A 26,971-nucleotide genomic window follows, 5' to 3' on the forward strand; every position below is an offset into this window, starting at 1 on the left:
AAAACTGGCGTAGAAATAAATGTGGACTCTGCTCCATTGTTAACATTTGGTTTCATATACTGGAAGGTCAGTACATAGATGTTATTCTTGATTCCTGAAAACAACTTGATAATTTAAGAGGAAAGCATAATAAAGACTATGCCAATCAAGCACTTTGTGGAAATGGGATGGGAAGGGGTTTGAGGAAGAATGGAGGAGAGATGTTTGGCTGTACTGTAACCATGGAAATGGTTTCTCCCGGTCAAACACGCTTCTTCCATCTTTGACAATGTCTTGTTGCCTCGATCAGTACAATTTTGGCTTCAGACATTCCTCCATTTATGGGCTTTGGGGGAAGGGGGGCTAGCTACCTCTTCCCAAAAAACTATTTTCTCCCGAGTTTTTGCTGAATCATCCTAAATGTTTGCCCAGGAGCCCCTCCTGCCAGCCATGCTCCCCTTTCTTGTTACTGAGACCTTTTTTTTTTTTTTTTTTTTTTAGATTTTTATGTTCTCCCTCCACCCAGCAATGTTGGCTTCTCCCTTGAGTCCAAAAGGGCTAGGTAAAAACACTTCTCTCCGAATCTTATGTGCATCCCTGAGTCAGGTCTAACTGCAGGAGAATTAGAAAGGGGAAGGGTCAGACGTCAGGTCCAAAGACAAGTCTCAGTAATGGGGACCCCACACCCCCGTGGTCTCTGGGGGCCACGGAGACAGTTCAGTCCCAAGGCTTGTGGTGCAGGCCTGCCTTCCTTCTTCAGCCTTTTTAAACACTTGCTACTTTCTTCACCCCGACACCTGGGCAACACAGACAATGTTCTCGTGAGAGAAACAGGCAGCTTGCGCCCTCCAGCAAGAAGAACGGGAGGCCTTTGCCCTACTGCACTTTGGCAAATGGTGAGCCCATTTCATTCAAGCCTATTAGGCAGTCTCGGTGATGCACTGAATCACGGCCCAGATCCACTCGCTACTCAGGCTCTGGCTGGAAAACAGATTGCATCATGCCTGCCAGAGTTCCTCACGAGCTTCTCATTGCAGACAGGCTATGGCTGCAGAGGCTGCACACGTGCGGAGATGGGAGGGGCTCGGGCGTGATGCAGTGGGAGGTGGCCCAGACACCGACCACATCCCGCTGCACTAGCAAAGGACTGATGGACGGGGGCTCACTCACCCCCCCTCCTCCAGCCAACACGACACTCTAAGTGCGGCCCATCCTGGGCCCAATCGACCTGTATGCTCTCCATTCTGAGAGAATCTCCAGGTCCCACTTTCCAATCAGGTGACAGAGCTAAGTACCTGTTCATAGCTGCTCTGTGTCTCTTTCAAAGGACAATATCTATTCTCCAGGTTTTCAGTAGAAGTATGTGACATGATCTGTTTAAGGCCTTAAAAGGCCACCTCAAATATAGGAATGAAGTGTAGGGACCAAGGAAGGAAAATGGGAAATGACAAAAGTGCAAACTGGGGAGACTGGGGTAGGTGCTCTGGCAACGCGCCCCAGTGAGAGATGCCGGCAGCCTGGACTTCAGTGGTGATGGCAGAGGTGGTAAAAATTGGTTGAATCCACAGCTATTTTGAAGGCAGAGCTGATATGCTATGTGGATGGATTATGAGTCCACGGGACAGGCTGGTGGATTGAATGTGGGGCACGAGAGGAAAAGATGAGTTAAAGATGAACTCCGGGCTTCCCTGGTGGCGCAGTGGTTGAGAGTCCGCCTGCCGATGCAGGGGACACGGGTTCGTGCCCCGGTCCGGGAAGATCCCACACGCCGCCGAGCGGCTGGGCTCGTGAGCCATGGCCGCTGAGCCTGCGCGTCCGGAGCCTGTGCTCCGCAACGGGAGAGGCCACAACAGTGAGAGGCCCGCGTACCGCAAAAAAAAAAAAGATGAACTCCAAGATTTGGGGCCCACGCAACTGGTGAATGTTGATGATCTTCACTGTGACAGTGAACAGTGGGAATGACAGGCTTGGTGGTGGAGAGAGTGGAAATAAAAGCTTTGATTCTGAACAAGCCAATTTTCCCATGTCTATTTGGCATCCAAATGGAGGTTGAAGCAGGCACTCGGGAGAGCACAGGCTGGAGAAAGGATCTGGATAATTGTCTGAAAATGGGTATTTCTGCCCATGGAATTCTGAGCAACTCCGCTCACCCAAGGGATTTTCACATCCTTATATGCATAATGGACATAACTATGAACTTTCCCATCCAGACCCCTCTAGGGTCCCTCTCTCTCTCCCTATTTCCCAAGTATACTCCAAGGGACAATTCTGAAATCCAGGTGTTCAATTCTATTAATTAATTAAAAGAGATAAAAATCTGACCTGCAACCCATTAACAAGCCAATCAGGAAATCACTGCACAAACCCTACATTGTTGAAAATACCCATTTCCCAATCATCGAATCTTAGATTTCCCAATTGGGTACCCCTTAAAAAAAAAAACCTCAGGCATCCTATAACAGGATTCCTAAGGAACAGCTGGTTTAAACAAGATTGGGAAGAGACAGAAGCCCTCCAAGCCCAACCTTCTGGAGCTTCTGTGTGAACCACATTTACATAAATGCTACTGGGGTGACAATACAGGTTCCGCTGTGAGCTGGAATGTATAAGGGTGGATGGTCAAGTTAGAAAGCAGACACGTGGACAAGCTCTTGTGCTAAAACCAGGACGATGCTGAACTCTCTATGGTAACAATGAAGTCACACTTGTTCCAGACAGAATCAACTCCTGTCTCTCACCAGAAATTGGTTTTCTGCTTAATTGACAAAGCACCACAGTAGGAGGAGAGAAAGCCACCCGCCAAGAAATAAAACCACGGGGCTCCTTGGCTTCAAGAAACTTACAATCTGGTTGGAGAAGCAAGCCCGATACCTAGAGTGAATCAGCCCGGCAAGAAAGGACAAGCAGTGCAGCACTGCTGCCAAATGAACAATTCTGTTTTATTTACTGGAAAGATAAACATGGGCAAATCCACGAGTTGAGCTCGAAGTCCGTCCATGTTAATTTAAAACAAGCTCCCACGCTGGGATCTGGGTAAACAGAGCAGGTACTGAAACTTTCCAGAATATGCACTGACCTTGTCCCTGAAGATGCCAAGAAGAATTCTCTAGTCAAGCAGGCCTTAGGGACTCCTCCTGCAGTTTCCAAGCACCCAGAGGAGTCAACAAGCCCGCCCTGAAGAAACCGACTCTACATAACCCAGAGCTTCCCTAAACCTCTTTCAGGAGGGAACCCTTTTCCTAGTAACCTTATTAACACTCAGTGACACAAATATCGGGAAACGTTAGCCCAGAGCTGCCAGAGATTTTTGCCCGCGAGCAGTCACAGCATTTGGAAATGGTCAAAACTGATTTGAAGCTGCCAGCCTTCCCCACACTCCCTGTGTGGACTGATCTTAAACACAGCAAGAAATGGCATTTTTGAAAAGCAGGTATATTTTCCCAGAAACATAATCCAGGATCATATTCTTAACAAGCTCATACACAGCATCAAATAAATAATATCTCGGCCCAATAACATGCTATTAAAAGAAGAGATAAGGGGCTTCCCTGGTGGCGCAGTGGTTGAGAGTCCGCCTGCCGATGCATGGGACACGGGTTCATGCCCCGGTCTGGGAAGATCCCACATGCCATGGAGCGGTTGAGCCTGTGAGCCATGGCCGCTGAGCCTGCACGTCCGGAGCCTGTGCTCCGCAACGGGAGAGGCCACAACAGTGAGAGGCCCGCGTACCGCAAAAAAAAAAAAAAAAAAAAAAAAAAAAAAAAAAAAAAAAAAAGAAGAGATACTAAGAGGTAAAACAACTCTACAGTTCTTTGGAGTTATAAAAGTATACTCCAAGACTTCCAAAGAATAGCCCTAAATGGGCTGCATATATTCAGGGGGGCTAATAAAATGTATCTAAAGATTAGGGCTGCATATATTCAGGGGGGCTAATAAAATGTATCTAAAGAGTTACGCTGTATCTAAAATGAATACACATCATTCTGTATAACCATGATAACAGAAGCTGGCTTTAAAACCTGCGAACCATATAAGAAGCAATCATTTTGGTTTGCCTGTTTCGAAGGTGAAAGGGCTTAGGAAGGTTGACTTGGATCGGGCTGGATGGGTCTCTTTTCTGGAGCAACATGGAGTAAGCGCACATCCTTCCAGGGAACCCTGAACTTTTTCTTTTGTTTAATTCCCCAGAGACAATATAATCATTCTGATCATGGTAAGGCTAACTGTCACACACTGCTGATAGTTATAAACACTGAGGCCTATCAGGAAGATATGTGTGGTTATGTATCAAGAACTGTTTTAAAATTTTGTTCTCTTTTACCTTTCCTCCTAGTAATCTATCGTAAGGAAATAATACAGGATGGGGGGGGGGGGGGGTGAGGAGGGAGCACACAAAGATGTCCCTCACAGGATTATTTAGAGTAGCAGAAACAAAAGGAGATACCCTAAAGACCCAACAATACGGCACTGATTAAGTAAATTGGGGTATGATCATAGTATGGGCTATTATGTGCTTATTAAAAATCCTTAAGAATTTTAATGACATGGAGAAGTGCTTATTCACTACAGCGTTTTTTATTTTAAATAAATACAAGGCTGAAAACATTAAGCGCTACCATGAGCTCAAGAATGTTAAAAACAAATATAAATATTAATACACTCAGCAGAAAAAGTCTAGACAATTCGTAACATAATCTCTGAGTGGTAAGATTAGGGGCTCTTTTCCAAAGTGTCTACAATGAACATAAATTTGATGAATGAGGAAAGCTACACTTAATAATTAATGTCACTTATTTTAGAGGTAGGATTTTTCAATCAACAACGAGCAATTCCCATCCTTAAATAGTTTAAGATCAGTCACTGAAGATGTGAGTCACAATGGGGGATAATCTTGAAGAGGAAACTTGGTGATGAGGGAAGGATGCACAAGACATACCTTCTTTTTCTCAAGATGGGTAAGTGGAAGCAGCCTGAGCAGAACTGAACAGCAAAACACACATCAAGTCTGAGCGTTTCAAGGAGACAGATTTCAGTGCAATACGAAGACAGAACTTTAAGAACCCCTGTTCTACCAAAGGAAATGGTCTGCATCAGGAGATAGATGCCCCATCTCTATGTTCAAAAACAGTATGGCCAACAGAGGACTTCTGAGCAGTGATTAAACAACAGAAGGGACAGCACTGGGTGACACGACATGTGATTTGAAAGTTGTGAAACGTTCTGTGATTCTAATCTGCAGAGGATACAACTGAGCTTACACAATCCTTCCTGGTAGGATATTTCCATTGCCATGGTGGTCAGCTGCCACACCATGAACCCAAACCTCAAACCTTCAGAACTCCTCGCCGTAGAGTGTTTTCTGGAAGGAGACAGGAAGCTTGGACTTTTAACCATAGACTGTTATGGACCATCCTGGGGTTTACTCCACTCTCCCTTTAAAGCACACCTGATACGATCTACCACGTCTTCCCTGAAGAAAGGTAACTGGGTTGCCTGGTTCTCAATGGTAGTTCCTCATAGCTCTCCTTATAAAAATACTAATATATGGGCAGGGCTCACAGGCTTGCTTTATATCCTTACACAAAACATACACCCTTAATCGTGGTTTTGTCTGTGAAATGGGAAAGGTCTGACTCAGCCACTGTTAGGAAACACATCCTAAGTATTCTAGAAAGTCTGGTTGAGTCACAGATAAGTGGATTTAAAAAAAAAAAAAACACAAGAGGAAAGTGTATGTGCAGTGGACTGCAGAAAATGCGCAGGGAAAGGCTTTTAGGAAGTTGGCACAGTTCACACCCTCATATCACCTGATGTTCGCCTGCCCCCGGAGCATCTGCCCTCCACTCCCACAATGTGTCAGGGAGTCTTCTGCAGTAATCACACCCAGAAACCAAATCCCTAGCCAACCTCACATCCCACTCTGCAGTGAAGCTAGCGGGTCTCCTTGGGCAAGCCCACCCTGTCCAGCTGTGGCTGGGGGCTCCACCTGGTGGTCCCCTGGCAGCACTCTGCACACGGCATCGTGCCCCATTTACCTGTCTCTTTCTCAGCCACCTCTGGGGTCGGTGGGGTTAAGAGGATGACATGCTCTGGGGTAGGCTGCCTTGCTTCACGTCCGGACTCCCACAGCTGGGTAAATACTTCACCTCCCTGTTCTGAGTTCTTCCTCTGTAAAGTGGGGATAATTAAATATCTGAAAAGCACCTAGCACAATGCCTGGCACAAAGGAAACGTCCCAGACTTATTTGTTACTACTGTTACTATCATTCATCACCAATCCACTTTCTGCATCTAGAATACGTTTTTCCCCACACGGTAAGTGATCACTAGACATCTGCAGGATCAATGAATGTGGGTCAATGACTGAATCAACGGTGAATACAAGACCAAGAGAGGAAGACCAACTAGAGCTACTCACCTAAATTTTGGGGAAGGAAAGGGAGAATTCCCCACCCTTCCATAAATACATTCTGAATAAATGGAAATCTAATAGATAATCGACATAACTCTTAAGTTTGGATTGTTAATTAAGTTTGCATTGTTCCCATTTCATATCGCCATACCGCTTTGTGGGGTCAGGAAACCTAGAATCTTAATCTCTCTAAAAAAGACAACTTGGGGAATTCCCTGGCAGTCCAGTGGTTGGGACTTGGTGCTTTCACTACCGTGGCCTGGGTTCAATCCCTGGTCTGGGAACAGAGATCCTGCAAGCCGTGAGGTGCGGCCAAAAACAAAAGTAAGACAACTCATTCAGCTGTACTCCAATTTAAAAAAGAGAGACATCTCTTGAACTGAGTAGACATTTTTCCAAAGGAGGTACATGAACTATACCAATAGGTACACAAAAAAACGCCCAACATCCCTAATCATCAGGGAAACGCAAATCAAAAAGAATTACTCACCTCACAGCTGTTAGAATGGCTGTCATCAAACGACAAGAGATAACAAGTGCTGACGAGGACGTGAAGAAAAAGGAGTCATGCGCTGTTAGTGGGAATGTAAACTGATACGGCCGTTATGGAAAACAGCATGGAGGCTCCTCAAAAAACTTAAAAATGGAACTACCATATGATCCAGCAAACCTACTTCTGGGTATATATACAAAAGAAACAGAAACAGGATCTCAAAAGAGTTATCTGCACTCCCATGTTCCCTGCAGCATTATTCACAATAGCCAAGATGTGGGAACAAGCTAAGCGGCCATCAACAGATAAACGGATAAAGAAAATGTGTTACATGTAGAGAGTGGAATATCATTCAGCCATGAGAAAGGAGATTCTGCCGTTTGTGACAACATGGACGGACCCTGAAGGCATTATGCTAAGTGAGATAAGTCAGACAGAGAAAGACATATACTGCATGGTATCACTTATAAGTGGAATCTTCAAAAGTCGAACTCACAGAAACAGAGAGAATCCAATGGTGGCCACCAGGGACCCAGGGGTGGGAGAAACGGGGAGACGTTGGTCAGAAAGTACAAACTTCTAGTTATGAAATGAAGTAAGTTCTGGGAACCCAATGTACAGCCTGAGGATTATAATTAACAATACTGTACCATATACTTGAAAGCTGCTAAGACAGTAGGTCTCTAATATTCTCACCACAAAAAAGAAATGGTAATTATGTAATGGGACGGGGCTTTAGCTATGCCGTGGCGGTAGTTATTTTATAACATATAAGTGTATCAAATCAACATGCTGTACACCTTAAATTTACACAATGTCATATGGCAGTGATATCTCAATAGAGCTGGAATAAACAAAAAAATTTTTTTAATTAAATTCTTCCTCCCTCACTGACAACATCGAATCCATCAGCAGTTCTACTGATGGTCCCTCCAAATGTTTCACCTTCCCCACTCCCAGCAGCTTAGCACAAGCCAAAAACCCCCGATGGTTTCCCACAGTGGTTAGGATCAAGCACCAAGTCCTCAGCATACCCTACCCAGGCCACTGTCCCTGTGCTTCCATGACCAGCAGCCATCATAGCTCAGCTCTCTTCTCTTTAGGACATTCATACATGTGTTTCCTTCTGCCTGGAATGTACTCCCACCTCCCATTATTCCTTGGGGAATAATTTCTACTCTCTTTTGAGCACAGATTAGGAACCACTGGATTATAATAAACAAGATGCTGTATCAGTTACAGGAACTGAACTTTGTGGGGCTTGCTTCTTAATATAAATATTATTTGATCGATTGAACTCCACTTGTTAAGAACATTTAATCTACACATTCATTTTTTTACAAGGTGGTAACCCGTATACCACATGAGAAAAAAAACCCCATCAGATTAAAATATGCCAACAAGATGCTTCCCCTGGCCAACTCCAATTGATCCTTCAAATCTCATTTTAAATGTCATTTCCTCAGGGGACAGTCCTGGCCCGTAATCCTCAGCAGCTTCTCAGTGAACATCCCATCTCCTTGATCATACACCCTCACAGGCCCAGTACCCCTCACGGCACCTGGCATAGAGAGAGCCTCCCACACAGATAGGGGCTGCGATGGTTTTGCTGGACCTCAGTGTCTAGGACAGAGCCTCCTATCACATACTAACTGCTACCAAGCATCTGGCAGAACAGGACAGAATACAACCCAAGTCAAATAACACAGCGAAACATCCGCTTGTACTTAATAACCAAGAGGATGCTCTCAAAGTAATTTTTTTGTTATTACCTGCAAGTCAGCTCCCCTGCACCCCGCCCCCAAACTCTTCAGAAACAACAGTGGAAGATTCAGCATGCCCTCTGAGCTTGAAAACGCTCAACTCAAACAGCAGACACCCTGTCTGAAGTCCTATCATCGTACATTTTGTAAGCGCTTTCCCGCTCTCTTTCAGCATTTAAGCAACAACACCAACCAAAAAAGAGAGTTACACGCTCCAGTCTGGCGGGCTTTGCTCCTCGGGATTCAGACAGCTTTCTCATCACACACCCGCATGTTCATTACACAACAAAACACACAAGACCTCAAACCGCTAGAAATCCACCCCAAGGTAAAACTCCACACCAACTTCAAGAGGAAACCCCCAAGACACAACGGTAGGAACTTTTGAAGCCTTTTGCCATTTTATAAGATACATACTATACCAAAATACCACCAATTTCTGGTACAGAATCTTTTTTTGCTGGGTACAAAGGAAGTTAAATGAAAGTCTTTGCATAGCGAAGACACTGGGGGTGGTGTCCGGGGAGGGGCTCCTCACAGGGGCCCTGGAGGTGGGTTAGACAAGACTCAAACACCACCACGTAGCACAGCCCAGCTGCTTGGCACTCATTTTGGAAGAGGGAAAAAAAAAAAGAGGCAAAGAATTTAAAACATAAATTTTAAAAACCAGAGAAAAAAACATGAGCGAGTTCTATGAATTAGAATACAAACTTGGGAGGCTGAAGAGAAGAGAGGATACTGGCACTTGTGACTTCAGAAGTCCATGAATTTCTGGGGGAATCTGGGGGAAAGGGAAATCCAAGAAGAGGGAGAGAGAGACGAATCTGTGGTATAAATTCCTATTTTTTGGCTAGGCAAAACAAAAAAATTTTTAAATCATCATCTTTGGGGAATAATTTCTACTCTCTTTTGAGCACAGATTAGGAACCACTGGATTACAATAAACAAGATGCTGTATCAGTTACAGGAACTAAACTTTATGGGGCTTGATTCTTAATATAAATATTATTTGATCGATTGAACTCCACTTGTTAAGAACATTTAATCTACACATTCATTTTTTTACAATGTGGTAACCCACATACCACATGAGAAAAAAAATCCTATTAGATTAAAATATGCCAACAAGATGCTTTAAATTTCCATCTGAAAATTCTACCCCCGTGGGTACCAGGGAAAGTTATTTTCTTAGCAACCTGTGATAGCTATAGTCTCTATAATGGTTAGTAACAAACACTGGACACTTCTCTAGTTTCAAAATAAAACATTAGAAATAATTATGAAACAGCCTGGCCCAGAAATTACAATAAATCCAAATTTCGGAGAAACTAGGAAGCAATCCTCAGGCAATTATTTTGAAACAGGTCTGATGAAACACTGTGATGTGACAACATTTTATTCAAAAGAATAAAAAAAAAAAAGTGAGGAAGAGCCCAGTGTCTCGAGAAAAGTTAGCCATTCATCAGAGAATCTGAAGGAGAACCAGAGTCTTCTGGCCCATGTTGAGCTATACGGAGACCCGAATGGTACATCAGCCACAATCCAGAATGCCCCCCGTATAAATACAGATACACTGTACCTGCCAAGCTGGTCTGGGTCGACACGTTGCCCTAAATCCAGTGAAAAGGTATCATACATTTATACTACCAAGGTATACAACTCCTCAATCCCCCAAAACTATACGTGACCCCGAGGTCAGCAACCGCCAGACTTTCTTCCCCCGCTACGTTCCCATTCTCCCTCTTCCAACTCCCTTCCCACCTCCACACCGCTCCTCAGCCCTCATGTCAAGTGGAGACTGCAGACATGTACAATTACAGGGCTGACTCATATAACCAAAGACACCATTCAGTTGCCACAAGCATTAAGTATTTCACGAATTCAGTTTCCTTTTTGTCCAAGTTCATGGCTTCCCTCTCCAGCTCCCAGAGTCCACCCTCCACCACCACCCCATAACCTCTGTGCAGTGCCACTCCCCAGGTCCCCAGGAGCAGAGCAGAACGCACAGAAGATGGGATTACAGCTGCCCGCTGTGGCTCCTTTGGACAAGGGTCTCCATCAGAACGTTGGTGTAGGCTCTACAGTGGTTGCTATGGTCAGCATGCCTCCCCATCAACAGCAGAGGAAAAGGGAACCCAAGTCCCTTCACTACGCCCCCTGCCAAAATCCACATCGGCTCTGGAACAATGTTTCACCAACTCCCTGATCGGTAATTTATACACGAGAAAACAAAGTGCTTAAGGCCTAAGTTGCGGCAACTGCCCTTACAGGATCTGGGGGCGGCGGGGGGCGGGAGCGGTTGCCGCGGCAGTCATCTACCTCTCTCCAAATGGACAAACCCCATTCCTGAGGGGGGAGGGGTAACACTTGCCAGCCTAGAGGTGGCTCACCTCCAGGCCACACCCAAGAGGGGCTGCGGCCACTGCGGCCACTCGGAACCACTTCTAAGAATTGCATCTTCTCCCCAGACTCAAGAGAGAAAAAGCCTCCAAGAGATTTTGCAGATATTGTCCCTTCCCTGTGCCTCCAAAAACAAACAAAAAAAAAAACCCATGTGGGTGAGTCCTGCCCAGCATTTCCAAAAGCAGCAAAATACATTTCAAACCTAGACCCCCCATCGGGAAATTCAGGGAGGCAGGAAAAGTGAAACAGACCGGCTTCCTTATTGTCCCCTCAAGGACTTGTAAACCAATCTTTGTGTATTGTTAAAATATTTTTTTACATGGCATTCAGTTTTCTGGGAGAAACCTGCATGAGAACCCCAACTCAACAACTTCTTTATGCCTATGACACTGTCCCTAATAAGGAGCCAATTTAGAGTAAGCAAAACAGAACCAGCCACGGAAAGTTACTTTCAACTCCCTTAGGAGGACACAGTAAAAGAGAGCAGAGAACTGGGCCCAGTTCCCGTTTTCTGGCCGCTAACTCAGCGTGTGACATTGGGCAATTCACTTAAGGCATCTCTGGACCCGTTTCCTTTTCTGAGAGCAGGTAGGGCCTTAGCTGATCTAAGGTTACTTTCCAGCCCTGAAACCTCAGCATTATAAGAGCATGTGTAATTATGAGCATCTGTTTTATTGTGGGGTTGAAGGAAGGAAGAAGCTTCCAGAAAATGTCAACCTTCTTTCTACATGCCTCATTAAGAATTCGTAAGACCTTTTCACAAATGATGACTCAAAGAAGTGGTTTTATGGAAATAAATTATTTTGTGATATATATACACACATACATATATATTTAATATTCATATAACAGAGGCAAAATTCATTAAATAATATATACTCAATTATAGCAAGCTACAAAATAAGGAGGCAGTTAGCCTGAAACTTGACACAATGTATCTTAAGATTTTTCTACTTAAAATTATTTTGCCATTTTTAGAAATTGAAAGTAACATAGAGGCAAAATATATTAATGGATAACATTTTGTGATACTTAAATGAAAAACACATGAATTGTTTTGTGCTTTGCATAATTCTACCTGTCACGGATTCATTATAAAAATGTCTTCCATTAATTACTTCAAAAGTATGAAGTCCAACTCATGATATAAATATATAGAAGAGAATATTCTAATAAGGGTGAGCTATCTTCTCAAGAGGTTAATTTATAAATTCCACTTTCAGAGCCTATAAAATCCTAAGAAAGTGCATTAAAAATACATGTAGACATACACTTTATGTTGTTGTCTCTTAGTAGTACAAACAAATGTTTTCTGTATTAAACCCACACGCTTTCAAAGCCATGGATGTACAGATTAAATTTAAGCCTTTCCAAGTTCATTTGTACTCTACGTTTACAATCAATCAGCCCAGATGAAAATTTTCTGATGTCAGTCTAGATTGTTCCTTTCCAATAATTAGGATTGGGCCAGTGGGAGGAGGTGCAGGGGGTATGACTGGAAAGTCTCAAATCCAGGCTTTCCCTTCGAGTTGTCTAATACTCTGCTCTGCATCTCACCTCCCCTAAATGACTTTTTCAGGAAAGATTTGGGGTATTATATTTTCTTAATTGCTTTAATACCATTTCCAGTCTTCCCCACACCATGGTGATTGTGCCCTATTAACTGGAATCCACAAAGCTAGATTCTAACCCAATACTAGGAGAAAAGGCTGGTGGGAACATTTCCAGCTAGATACCAAGGTCCAATAGCAGAAAACAAGTACCTTCTAGATATAAACCATATCCAAGAATATGCCCCAAAAAACTATTTTTAAGGAAAGAAAAACTGATAAACAAGTCCTGTTATCAACAAAAGAGCATTTTAACTCCCCACAGTAAAGGAAGCAAATGCCTCTGTAAGGTCACTTACGACAATGTGTGCCGGCGACGGAGAACGGGCATCCTTGAGGGCTTGTCTGCTCTGGAGGGTCCCCGCCTGGACATCAAGCAGTGGCCATTTCATCTGAAGATACTGGAGGGAGCAAACAAAAAGAACATGGAAAATGAATTTAGAAAAGAAATGCAAAACAGCTACCATGACACATGGATCAGAAACTGCAAAACTTAGAAGCGTGCAGATAACGACACCAAAAAAACTTGAAAGCATGCAAGTGACAGCAACATCAATGACGAGAGAAATCATGCAACACCGACAGGTTCTTCCTCAGAGTTCATGTTCAACAGGTACAAGCACAGAACATCAATATTATTAGCAATTAGTTTTGTCTTTACATTCAAATTACAGGGTGGCCTCAGATAAAATGATGCCATTAATACTACGCATTTGGAGAAGAGCAGTGGGGAGGGGGGAGAGAGAAGAAGAGACAGGACACATCTCTTCTGAAGGAATAAAGCAAATGGAGCCACAAGCCAGAGGTGCCCTGGGAGACCAATTCCGAATCTGCTCTTTCAACAACCTTCATTTCTAAGATGCCATCGTCCTTCACTTTCAAGAAAGCTCAGTATATACGAGCAGCTGTCCTTTACTAGAAGCTACCTGAGTAAGGTGAGGATGGAATTCCTCATCCAACCCCAAAGCTTATAAAACAAAAATATTTCATTCTTAAGAGAGGCACAGACAGGGCACGATGCAATTTCTACACTCGTCTCAAAAGGCCAAAGAAATTCTTAACACACAGGTTTACCACAGAGAGAAAAATAAAGGTATATGCCAGATGGGTCCTCCTCTACCCTTCTCCGACGTAGAAAATGAACACGTGGCACAAGAGCAAGAGCTACTTCTGTCCAAAGTGATACCTCAGCTTTTCAGAGAACAATCAATTGATCCAGCTGTGCATTGCGCAGATCGGGGAATCTGAGGGAAGGCGGCCCGTCCGGTCACAGAGATATTTAGCACGTGTATAAGCAACTCCCAGATTTTGACTTTTGTTGGTGCCATTACACCAGTTTCATTTCACAACCAAACAAAACTTAGACACGATGCTAAGATTTTAACAAGGACACATCAACACTAGCCTTTGTACCTCCAAAGGCCGATTGATGAAGGCGCCATCTTGATCTTTCCAGCGGCTGGTTTTATTACTAATTCTATAGAAAACTTACTTGAGGAACATGGATTAAAGCTTGCCTCATGCACAGCCTTCTTGTGAAGCATCATGGAAAGACAAAGATGTGTTCCTTCAGAGAACCTAGGCACACGTGAGGGGGCCAACTCACCACAGGTAAGTCAAGACAGAATGTGGTGAAGCTCTGACAGAGACTCAGGGAACGTGCCCAGGGAAGGCCTGGAGAGAAGGTGGCATTTCTGAGAAAAGAGACTGAGGAAGGCTGCACAGAGTAGGTCTTGTCAAGTCAGAAGGATTCAGACAGAAAGAAAAAGGACGGCAAAGGGCCGTCCAGAAAGAAAGAAGGGTTTGCTCCACCCCCAAATGAAATGAAGAGCTAAAACCATCCACAAGCTTTTTTCCACGGGTTCCTCCAAGACACGACTGTTCCGGCAAATTAAAACCAAACTTGGTGATACCTAAAGCTGGAAGACCTGACCCATGAGCCGCCTGCCAAACTGCACGGTTGTTTTCCCAACCTAGATCTAGACGGGGTTGGAGCGACTTCTGCCACTCCAGAACTTTTACCTAGAAGCCTCCTGTGGTGAAGAAACCTGGTTACGAGTTCTGGTAACTCACCACAAGGCCTTCCAATTTCTCACCTCTAAACTGAAGGAGTTGTCCTAGCTGTGAAGGGGGTGGGTGAGGGGCACCAAGGGACTTGTAGGATTCTGGGACCCCAGACAGGAAATGTCAGCAGGCACCCCCCCGGTGACCCTTTTAATCAAACCATTTCCAAATATTTGTCCGGAAGCAACATCATCCCAAATTAAGAGACTCTGAAGTAAATGTTTCCATGGTCTCCCTCAGCCCTCTAACCCGAGCCAGTGGGCTACGGGAGTCCAGCCTGCCCTGTCTCACCCCTACTTCTTCCCATTCTCACTCGCCACTTAAACATATGGGCCTCATTGGTCAAAACCACGCAATAGGGTCATTTCCTTGAGGCCAACCAAAATGGACACCCGCCAACACTCACCTCCTCATCACATGAAAACCTGTGAAGAGACATGGCAAGCTGAGTCGCCACACACCTACACCTCCCTCTGCCCTCAGTGGTGAGGGTTAGATTCATGGACAAGTTTTCATCCTTGGCCATCTGCAAAACTGATTTGATTGTCTCCAAATACCAGCTCCCCAGAATGAGGAGATTCAGGCTTTGTTGAAGGCGACAGGCCTGCCCTGCGGACCCCACCCAAAAATGATCATACCCATAATGCAATATTAATGCGGAGACTTATAATTCTTACTTTACATAAAAGCTTCATTGTGTGCCATAGCCAATCTCCGCAGGCTACCTGCACCACATATTTTTATGAGCCTACATTTCAGCACTCCGAGCCTACAATACACATAATTTTCAATTATGTTAGGGCAGCCCAGGATCACTGCCTATATAACATTACTGGTTGGAGGAAATGAGACTCGGCCCTGCTGCCCAGAGAGAGCTAACCAAATCCAGATGGTGGGGAAGACGGCCCCCGCCCGGCCGACTCACAGCGACCCTGCAGTGACAGCCTCAACCTCTCTGTCCCACTGCAACTCGATCCCACAGAACCGCTGGGTCCCCGCAAATCTGTGCCCGTCCCTTGGGCCTTGGCTGGCACTCAAGCTGACGAGGTTCCTTTTGGGGAAAGAAGTATTAGGCCAGGATTTTTTAAAGGAAGTTATTAACCTCCTGCAAAAGTGATGGGTTTCCCAGGTTCCTTCATCTTCTACAATTGGTCCTTATTAATAGGGAAAATAAATAAATAAAGGGAAGAAAAAGGAAATTAGGTACTATTACAGCCCAGAGGAAAATCTTTTCCTTCCTGGAGACATTTAGCAGCCGGAAATTCTCTTCTGTTGGGTCCTAAAGGAAGACCTGAAGGAGGGGGGCATCTCGGATTTATGAAAGGGCTGGATCGCCATGCCACATTTTCCCAACAGTTCAACTTCAGTTTTATATCCTTTTGGGGAAGGGGAAAAAAAAGTTCCCACCATCCCACTATAAAAGCAACACCGGGCTCCAGGCTCCCTTCCTTTTAGGCTGCTCAACGTGGAAATTATGAATTGCCTACAAAAACATTAAACTTTTCAACAAACTGCAATCAAATGGGGCTGTGGGAATTCCTGCATTGAAAACTGTTGAAATGGAGTCTACTCAAATTTCATTTGTAAAAATAAATAAATAAGTAAATAGGGTCATCTTGGCTTAAGCATTTCATCCTTTGTTTCATAATAACGTTCTGCTGAAGGACCACTAGGGTTCCCCCCGCCCCAGTCATATTTTATGACATATCTCAGGAAGCTTAAGTTAAGCTTCGGACCTGTGGGCAAAGTCTTCAATATATACACCACCAATGGCCTGAAATGAATCAAGGTGGTTTAAAGGCCTGTTGAATTGTCAGCAAAAAAGAAGGTATGTAGCTCTAATTTCTCCTACTCCACCTTCCCCAATAAAAAAGGAAAAGGAAAGGCAAATGGGGAGGGTCTTCCAAGTCAGAAGCCCCCTCCAAGATCTATGTTCCTGGTGATCGGCAGGTACTCAGGTGGGCCTGACAGGACCTGCTCCCCCAAAGGCATCCACATCTCCATGAGTCCCATTTCCGTGACAAGGATAGCGAGGAGGGGCTGCTGGGAGGTCTTTGTACAAATGCATTATCTAAACACACAGGACAACTCAAAGAACAACAACGATGATGCTAATGAAGTTGCCGGGAAACCCCACATCCTTGATACAACACCAAGGCAGCTTCCCCGTACTTGCTTTCATTCACTCCCTTCCATAGATGGATGGGCACATGGAGACCACCCCCTTATTTGTTCAGAGCAGGGCTGGCAAACTTCTTCTGTAAAGAGCCCGATAGTAAATAATCTTAAGCTTTGTAGCCCACACCATCTCTGTCCCAACTACTCAACTCTGCTGTTCTAACACAAAAGCCACCACAGGCAATAGACGTACGCATTATGTCATGGCTGTGTTCCAAAAACCTCTTTACAGATGCTGATATGCAAACGTCCTATGATTTTCCTGGGTCAGGAAATATGTATTCCCCTCTTGCTTTTTTTTTTTTTTTTTTTTTTTGCGGTATGCATGTCTCACTGTTGTGGCCGCTCCCGTTGCAGAGCACAGGCTCCGGACATGCAGGCTCAGCGGCCATGGCTCACGGGCTTAGTTGCTCCGCAGCATGTGGGATCTTCCCGGACCAGGGCACGAACCCGTGTCCCCTGCCTCGGCAGGCGGACTCTCAACCACTGCGCCACCAGGAAAGCCCACCCCCTCTTGATTTTTTTAACCATTTAAAAATAATGAAGGGGCTTTACTGGTGGTGCAGTAGTTGGGAGTCCGCCTGCCAATGCGGGGTATGCGGGTTCGAGCCCCGGTCCGGGAAGATCCCACATGCCACGGAGCAACTAACCCCGTGCGCCACAACTACTGAGCCTGCGCTCTAGAGCCCGCAAGCCACAACTACTGAGCCACGTGCCGCAACTACTGAAGCCCGCGTGCCTAGAGCCCGTGCTCTGCAATAAGAGAAGCCACCGCAGTGAGAAGCCCAGGCACTGCAATGAAGAGTAGCCCCTGCTCGCCGTGGCTGGAGGGGGCCCATGCGCAGCAGTGAAGACCCAGTGCAGCCACAAATAAATAAATAAATTTATTTAAAAATAATAATAATAATGAAAAACGTTCTCAGCTCACAGGCTGTACAAAAACTGGTGGCAGGTGGGACAGCTTTGACCCGTGGGCCACAATTTGCCGTCCCTGGCTTAGGGACTGAATGTGTAGATACCTGAATCATGTCAGACAGAACCCATTCCTTCACTGGGTCTTAAATCCAGACAGCCACACACCATCATATAGAAAAGCATGTTCACTGGCCCAAAAGCAACCTTTTGGATGGAATTGTCATTGTCAGACTCAAGTTTGAGGGCAAAAGCTTGGAAAAGAATCTGAGCTCTCTGGCCGTGACTCCCAGTCACAAGGTCTAACCACTGGACCACAATCTCAACGGAAATAACCATTCCTTCTTCCAAAATGGAAGTTTGAAAATCCCTGAGCAATTCTGGCTGGAAAAGGTTCGCATGTCCAAAAGTTCCCATCCACTTCCCGGGAGACACTAGCAACGCATCATATGTCAGGGAGTCACCACAGAAGAGCATCAGGCAGGGGGCTTCCCTGGTGGCGCAATGGTTAAAAATCCACCTGCTAATGCGGGGGACACGGGTTCGAGCCCTGGCCCGGGAAGATCCCACATGCCGTGGAGCAACTAAGCCCGTGCGCCACAACTACTGAGCCTGCGCTCTACAGCCTGCGAGCCACAACTACTGAAGCCCGCGTGCCACAACTACTTAAGTCCGCATGCCTAGAGCCCATGCTCCGCAACAAGAGAAGCCACCGCAATGAGAAGCCCGTGCACCGCAACGCAGAGTAGCCCCCGCTTGCTGCAACTAGAGAAAGCCTGTACGCAGCAGTGAAGACCCAACGCAGCCAAAAATAAAAATAAATGAATTTATTTTAAAAAAAGAAGAGCATCAGGCAGAAATTCCGCAGGCCAGGGGTGACGTGCCCTGGGTGCTTTGGGATCAGCTTTGTAGGTTCAGAAGCTCCTCTCTTTTTTTTTTTTTTTTTTTTTTTTTTTTGTGGTACGCGGGCCTCTCACTGTTGTGGCCTCTCCCGTTGCAGAGCACAGGCTCCAGACGCGCAGGCTCAGCGGCCATGGCTCACGGGCCCAGCTGCTCCGCGGCATGTGGGACCTTCCCGGACCGGGGCACGAACCCATGTCACCTGCATCGGCAGGCGGACTCTCAACCACTGCGCCACAAGGGAAGCGCACAGAAGCTCCTCTCTTGCAGAACTCCTTCACACATCATATCGTTGGAATTAAGCCCAAACTGTGCCAACCCTGTTTGCCACCAACAGATGGCATTAGCCCCCGGCTTGGGCAAAATGCAGGGTTCAGTGTGGGAAAAGGGGCACCGTGGGGCCTGAACAGACTGTTCAATGGAGATTAAACCAGTCTCTTCTGGAAAACAGCCCCATGGAAAGCTTATCACCCAGAAAAGGGCCGATTTTTAAACTTTGAAGGCCTTGCTCCCCTTCCCAGCCTGATATGCATTCTTTACCTAAACACAAAAACGCCTACAAAACATCCTCTTCAATCCAAGCTATTTCTTAGTAGGGGTGCTTTTTCCTAGGAAAATCCATTTTACAAGAATTCAAATTAATTGGAAACCATCCTCATGGTAGATTTGGACCACAAGGGCTTCCTAACTCACTATTGCCAGAAAGCGGTACAAGTTGTGTTTCTTATAAAATGGAAAGTAAATACTCTGCCTAAACACCCCACACTGAGAGTACTGCCAGCCACGGCCTATCACGTCCAAATGCATTCATCCTTCCTCCCTTGCAGTGTAACTTGCTCCCACCTTCCCCCCCGGCAGGCTCATCATGGACCAGGCCAACTCTACTACAAAACTTTACTCTGGAAGGGGTAAAACCATGCTTAAGTTCACATCACTGAACTTGACAAAAGAAAAGGCTCCCAGGAGCCCCTCATCCTAAGAGGAAACCAGGAAAACTTAGTGAGACGACAGGAAGCCAAATATTAACACTGACGGCACATACACACTTTCTTCAGGAGCTCGTATTATGAGGCTCATCCCTAAAACACATCTGCACACTTAGGTCTGCTAAAGAACAGGCTTGCTGTCACTTTCTAAGCCTTTTTCATTTCTCAGAACTGGAAGATGGAAAATCCAGCCCATCTTCCATCAATAAATAATTTGCCCTGGAGATCAGGGACCCGCAATTTACCCAGCATGGTTGAAATATAAGAAGCTGTGATTAATTTAATACTCTAAAACATACCGGTACCAACAGGTTTCCAAAAGTTAGCAGTGATCACATATACCAAATAGCAGAATCTCCGTGAAACCATTTCAGAAGGCTCCAGAATCCTGCAGGATCATCAGGGGCCACAATTATAAAACTCGTTTGATCCATTTTCCTACAGATGCAGAGGGTATAGGAGATTAGGCTGCTTTGTCCTAGGTTAAAACATAGTCCAGCAATTTCTTCTTTTGAAAATCCACTGAGAACCTAAGGTAGAGGTTCTGTTTAAAGAGGCATTATTTGCCTATGAAGCATGACTGCACAGAAGAAGAAAATTCAGGAACATGTGGTTTCTGCTGCTTGGGATTTAGCATAAGTGAGGATATACTCTAGTTACCTAGGAAAAGAAAACCAAAGACCTCAGAAGGCTGAACTTGGAGAAAGGAAAAACCTACAGGAAAAGTTCAGTAAGATGTTAAGATTGATTCTCATTCATTCTCTCTCTCTCTCTCTCTCTCTCTCTCCCCCTCCCTCAATGAAACCAACATAATAGGAACTTTGAAACGTTCCCCTTAAAGTCACTACCCCATTTCTCAACATAAAAAGAATAAGGGGAAAAGGGCAAGGGGGCGGGGAGGGAAGGGGCAATCAAGGCATCTGTGCAAAACAACAGTTTAATGGCTTTTTTATCCTCTATCTCTATGGGTTGGTTGTGATAAGATTTTTTTTTAATTTAAGTATAGTTGATTTATAATATTGTGTCAGTTTCTGGTGTATAGCAAGGTGATTCTGTTATATGTGTGTGTGTATATATATATATTCTTTTTCAGATTCTTTTCCATTATAGGTTATTACAAGATATTGAATATAGTTCCCTGTGCCATATAGTAGGTCCTTGCTGTTTATTTGTTTTATATATAGCAATGCATATCTGTTAATCCCAAACTCCTAATTTATCCCTCGCCCTCCTTTCCCCTTTGATAACCATAAGTTTGTTTTCTATGTCTGAGTCTATTTCTGTTTGGTAAATAAGTTCATTTGTATCATTTTTTTAGATTCCACATGTAAGTGATGTCATGCGCTATGTGCCTTTCTCTGTCTGACTAACTTCACTTAGCGCGATCATCTCTAGGTTTGTAAGATTTTTAAATGAAACCCTTACAGTTAACCTTTTTGCTCTTAATCATAATAACTAAAGGGTCCTGATAGTATCACTTCACATTCAGAGTATTTACCGTTCATAATCACTTCCACAACAAGCCTACAAAGTGAACAGTCAGGCAGGCACAACCGACATTTGACAGGGAGGGCACTAGGGCCAGCACGGCAGCCCCAGCCCGCCTGAGGTCCCCGGGTCAGCTGGCAGCCCCGTGGTGCACAGGGCTCCAGGTCACCAGCATGTTTCAACTTCATCCTGACGTAATTTACAACTCCCCTCCACCTTCCTTGGGTTTCTTATCAACTAACTGTGAGGCATCCTCACCTGAACTCTAACCAGGGATCAGTGTCTCAAAGGGCATGGCTAAGGGGACGCCTCACAGTGTCCCCAAAGGGATCCTTTTCCATCATCTACCATCTCTCTTCTCCCCCCACAGGTCACTGGGCAAACATTCAACTATTTTCCTCCAAGGCCACCAGAAAATTATTTCTACCAGAGCTCCGGAGGACAGTAAGGTAGTAAGGGAGAAACAAAGCAACACAAACAAACAACAAACGAAGAAACGAACAAAATCCAATAACCAAAACTTGGGACTGTTTTCTTTACCTGGCCAACTATTCAACAGCCAGGTCCCTGAGATATTTTTGCATTCGCCAGGTCAGTGGTTTTGCAGGAAGGTTATGGGATAGCAGCTCATGGAAGCACAAGCTGTGAAGTTTGTCACTTGGCCCTTTCTCTCGAACCCGGATGGGGCCCCTTAGACTGGGGCAAGGCCTTCCTTCCACTCTCCAGATAAAGTCAATCTGAAAATTATGACTGACTGTGCGCTCCTGGGAGTAGCACATTGGGAGAAATGGTCTGGAAACCTACTTTCCAGGCCCAGCTCTGCTGCTAGCTGGGTAATCACTTTGATTTCACTTCTTCACTGGGCAACCTCTTCCCCACTCTGGGCCTAAGTCTCTAGTAGAAAATTGGGAACATGACCTCAGAAACCCCCTCTGCTCTAACACATGAATTCCTGCAGCATTTACAAAGCATATGCTCAGTATCCAGTGTGGACTACATATTCTGAGGCCTAGAAAAGTCATCTAAGACCCAGCCAGTAAGACAGTAAGCTAATGAGTGGTACACAGACCACCACAAGAAAGATAAGAGAAACATCGTGAAAAAAGATTTAGTTCCTGACCGTGACATGGTCCCAGGCTCCCAAACCACACTGGTTTGTTTAGAGAGAGACTTTCCTCCTGACCCACTGCACACCTGCTTAATCAAACTATCTGGGACAGGGCCCAGGGGTCTGTACTGTCTTTTTCCCAACCTGCCAGGTGACTCTGATGGTCCATCATTAGCATAAATGATCAGTGCCAGGGCAGCAGCAATAGAGAGTCCCTTGAGTATATATGCAGAGTCCACCTTCCTTTCTCAAAGGCTCTTTCAAACCTCTAAATTGATTGTCACGTCCTTTTTTAAGTGGTCAATGCAGATCATCTCCAAACCCATTTTAACAGAGGAGAAAGTGAGGCAGATAGAAATTAAGTGACTTAGCCATGCAGTTACTAGGGATTCTGAACCAGAATGTAGAGTTTTGGTATTTTCAGGCCAGAATTGAGTGGAACGGGCAATGGGTGTCCCCCAGAAGAGGGCAGAGAAGATGCACAGGAAGGGAAAGCGTGCAGCCACCACCCCTACACAGAGAGCCAGCAGGAAACCAGCCTTAGAGATAGGGTGTCCCCCTGTCGCGACCAAAAGCACCCCCCACTGACCATCTCACACTCTTCAGGCAGCTTCAAGATTGAGTTCCCCAAAGAAAGGCTGTGGATTCCAAGAAATGTCAGCCCTGCCGTAAGCACCCAAGTCTCTGAGCCATGCCTAGTGGACACGAAGCCACTAGGAGAAAGGAGAGGAGGAGCCCTGGTCCCCCCATCTTGCTCAAGCAGGTCACCTGGTCCCCAGCCTCCAGGCAGGGCAGCCCCAGCTCGTTCCCCACGGCCGCCCCGACGGTGGCTGACAAACAATGAAGGCTCACATGCCAATGTAGGGACTTCACATTAAGAGACAAACCAGAGACAACCCAACTTCAGGCAGAGAAACATTTACAATCTTCTCATTTTCAAGTCAAACTTGCGGTCACCACATTTTTTCTTACTGCTTCTTACAAAAAGGTCCAGTACAGTCCAGTTAATTGGAATGTTTTGGTTACCACCTGCTCCCCTACAAGCATGCTGCGGTGGATGCATGCACCTCAAGACCAGGAGAAGAAGTTGGAATTCCTGGAGCGGCTCAGGGTCCAAGTGTGGGCGTCAAGGGAGCTCAGAATATGGAGCACATTGAGATAAGGGCACACCAAGTCTCAACCGATGGATGGACAAACAAAATGTGGTGTAGCCATGCAAGGGGATATTAACTTGGCAATAAAAACGAATGAATACTGCAACGTGGATGACCCTTGAAAATACGCTAACTTAAAGAAGGCAGACAAAAAAGGTCACATATGGTATGATTCCTTCTATATGAAATATCCGGAGTAGGCAAACCCACAGGGATAGAGAGTAAATTAGTGATTGGCGGGCAGTAGAGGGATGGAGGATTAGGGGGTGACCACTAGTGGGTACAGCGTTTCTTTTTGGGGTGATGAGAATGTCCTGGAAATAGTGATGATGTCCGCACAGCCTTATGAATATACTAAAAACCCACTGAATTGTATACTTTAAATGAGTACGTTTTACGGTATGTGAATTAGATCTGTTTTTTAAATGAATTACAAAAAAAAAGTCACTTGATGGTTTTCACACTCATTTCAGAGACAAGTGGGGTAGGAGAGGACAGACATGTATACACAGACCCCACCCATAATGCCTAAGGAAGAAGCAAAAAACAGGTGAACCTCTTCTTTTTCTAAAAGAAGCAAACCCTCCAAAGTTTCTTGGGAAACAATTTCCAAATGTGATTTTGGCTGGCGTTGGATCTTGAGGAAGGAATGTTACCATGGCAGGTGAACAAGACTTCGTGAGAGACGTAAAGAGCGTGGGATACCCTGGATTAGAACTGCTGGTTACGAGCACAGGACTGAGGAAGAGAAGGGTGTGCTGTTTCAAGGCCCGTGGCGAAAAACAAATAGAGCAGAGCAGATGAGTCAACAGAACCACAGGGAGTTCAGAGACCTGAACGCTACAGTCCATCCTCCACTGTCCTGTGACCTGGGGCAGGTCAGGGTGGCTCTGCACCTCAGTTTCTCCATCCAAAAAATGGGCATGGAATTGCTTGTCTAAAATCTCCTGACCGACCTCTCCACCATCCTTCCGAACTCAAAGGATAAATGGTATAAATGAAGTAAGGGAAAAGAATTACATAAGATTAAAGAGACTTAAGATTTGCTATTTTTTCCTCCAACTGCACCAAGGATTTAAAAGCCAAAAGAGTTACAGGTCTACCAGGTAAACTGTTAGAGACGTAGCCAATCAGATGACCTTTGAGAGGTACAAAGCCAGAGAGTAACAGGGTCCTGACGACCCGGAAGGGTTATTTTAAATGCATGCATGATCCGATCTCAGCAGATATTAAAATCAAGAACGCTAAAAAATCCCTTCCTTTCTCCACGGCCGGGAGCTCTCGAGACTTGGATTTTTCTGATATGGGGCCTCCTCCCTATTCTGTATTTCTTCCCCCCATTCCATGACAACGAGAGACAGCAGCAGTCTTGGCAACCAACAAGCAACCAATGAACGTGCTTTAGTCAAGTTCACGTAGGAACCAAATGCAAGACAGACCTCAGCTCCGGTCCTCAAACTCCAACTGAAACCGTGAAGCAGGCTGCGTTTCTTTTTTCTTTTTGTTCCCCCCTCCTGTCACATCTGAAAGAGGTCAGTGGCTCCAGCAAGGTCCCCTGTCCGAATTTTTATTGTCCGATTCTAGCTGTGGCAAGCATGCGCTGACGCTTCGTAATGTGACACCCAGGAAGCCGAAAGGTCACGCGGCGGTGCTGGTTAATTTTGCTTGGGGAGGAACAAACCCCCGAGCCAGGGGGAAGATGTAGTGAGGCTGACCTTCTGGAGGCCCCCTGACCCCCCTGCACACAAGTCTTGCTGCCTCAGCCAGAAGCGGCCTGCCACTCAAGTATCATTTTGCTATAACAAATTACTCCTAACCCAGGATTATGGCTCTTTCCAAATCCCTCCTAGAGAGCAGGGAAATAAACATTCTCTCCCAGGACTCAGCCCCAGTCGTTTCTCCTGTTGGTAATCCTCGTCTCTATTTGCTGCTCCTACAAGCCCTCGTCTGGGAGGTCTTCGAGACCATTCCGGCCCGCTCTCCTTTCAGACATGGGCTGAATGTCTCAATTGTCCATTAAGCACAGTAACAGATGAAGGCGGGCTTTCTGTCCGGAGGAGCCTCACACAATAGTTCCCTTTGCCCACACACTTCTCGTCCGCCGGCGGACTCCACTGGCTTAATCCCAGTCACTCAAGGAAGTCCACACCCCACATTCCTTCCTCACGTTCCAGAGGGACGAGTGAGGACAGGTCGCCATCAAGCCGCTCTGCTCCAACTCCACAGCACTGCAGAGAAAGAAGCAGGGCTGCCCCCATGGGAGAGCATACCACTGGGAGGTAGGATCAATGGGGGGGGGGGGGGGGGAGAAAGATCTAGAAAGAAGAGGCAAGACAGCAGGCTGCAGGCAGGAGGAACTGCCTCTGACCCCAGCCTGTGGTTTCCTCTAATAAACTACCGGGAGATATTTCGAGCACAATCACCTCATTTGGGGAAGGAAATACAGTTCTGTCCACTTCCAAAGACTCCTGTGAGATACTGGGATACTCCGGGCACTTGGGACAGAGAAGGCTCTTTTGTGTTTTTAATTGTACGCAGCGAGAGACCAGAATATGCCAGGAAGCAAAGGGCAGAACAATGGATGTTACAATCAAAGTGGGTGATTTGAAGAGATAGGGATCTCGGGGTTATTTTACAGAGACTTTCTCCCTGGAGAGAGAGATCGGTTGACAGCGTACTCTCTGACACACTACGGGCTGGGAGAGAAACTTTCCAAAATAACCCAAAGGCACTGAAGAGACAGAAATACTCCCATCAAAAATCCAGACAACAGAGAAAGACAAATAAAATATCATATCACTTCTATGTGGAATCTTAAAAAAATGATACAAATGAACTTATTTACAAAACAGGAACAGCCCCACAGACTTGAAAATAAACTTAGGGTTGCTAAAGGAGAAAGGTGGAGGGAGGGATAAATTAGGAGTTTGGGATTAACATCTACACACTACTATATATAAAATAGATCATCAACAAGGACCTACTGTACAGCACAGGGAACTCTACTCAATCATTTTTAATAACCTATTTGGGAAAAGAATCTGAAAAAGAATGGATGTACGTATATGCATAACTGAATCACTTTGCTGTACACCTGAAACTAACACAACATTGTAAATCAACTATACTCTAGTATAAAATAAAAATTAAATTTAAAAATATCCAGACAAGTCAAATTCCTGTTTCAAAAAAAAAAAAGGAATGCCAGGTAAAGAAATGGAGTTAGGTAACAACTCATTCTGAATCGAGCACCACATTCACACTCCCATGTGTAAGCCCAAGCTGACCACCTCCCCTTGCTCAACAGAGCCACTGTGCCTCTCTAAACCAACTTGTTCTCTGCTTTTGTGGTTTTAGGCTTTAAAAGAACTTGGCTGGGGAAGGAGCAGTAACGATCTAAGCTACCACTTAGCTCATTAGTATGTCATCTGGACAGGCAAAATCAATTCCAACAGCATCAAGTTTGGTTATTCCCTCCCCCAAAGGTCTGCACTATTAATAGCAAGAAAGTTTCCCAGGCT

General features: G+C 45.3%; 1 protein-coding gene across 15 annotated transcripts in view; it reads right to left on the reverse strand.

The window, feature by feature from the left end:
- TCF7L2 (transcription factor 7 like 2) overlaps positions 1 to 26,971 on the reverse strand; it is a 195,930-nt gene that overhangs the window by 105,874 nt on the left and 63,085 nt on the right. For 14 of the 15 annotated variants that reach the window (XM_065893829.1, XM_065893828.1, XM_065893833.1 and 11 more), the window contains one exon: positions 12,960 to 13,061. The exons of the other annotated variant lie outside the window; for it this stretch is intronic. In XM_065893829.1, the coding sequence (XP_065749901.1) occupies positions 12,960 to 13,061 (102 nt within the window). The remainder of the gene's footprint in view (positions 1 to 12,959; positions 13,062 to 26,971) is intronic. 15 annotated transcript variants of the gene reach the window in all.

Source organism: Phocoena phocoena, chromosome 16, assembly GCF_963924675.1.
Source record: "Phocoena phocoena chromosome 16, mPhoPho1.1, whole genome shotgun sequence".
Taxonomy (NCBI): domain Eukaryota; kingdom Metazoa; phylum Chordata; class Mammalia; order Artiodactyla; family Phocoenidae; genus Phocoena; species Phocoena phocoena.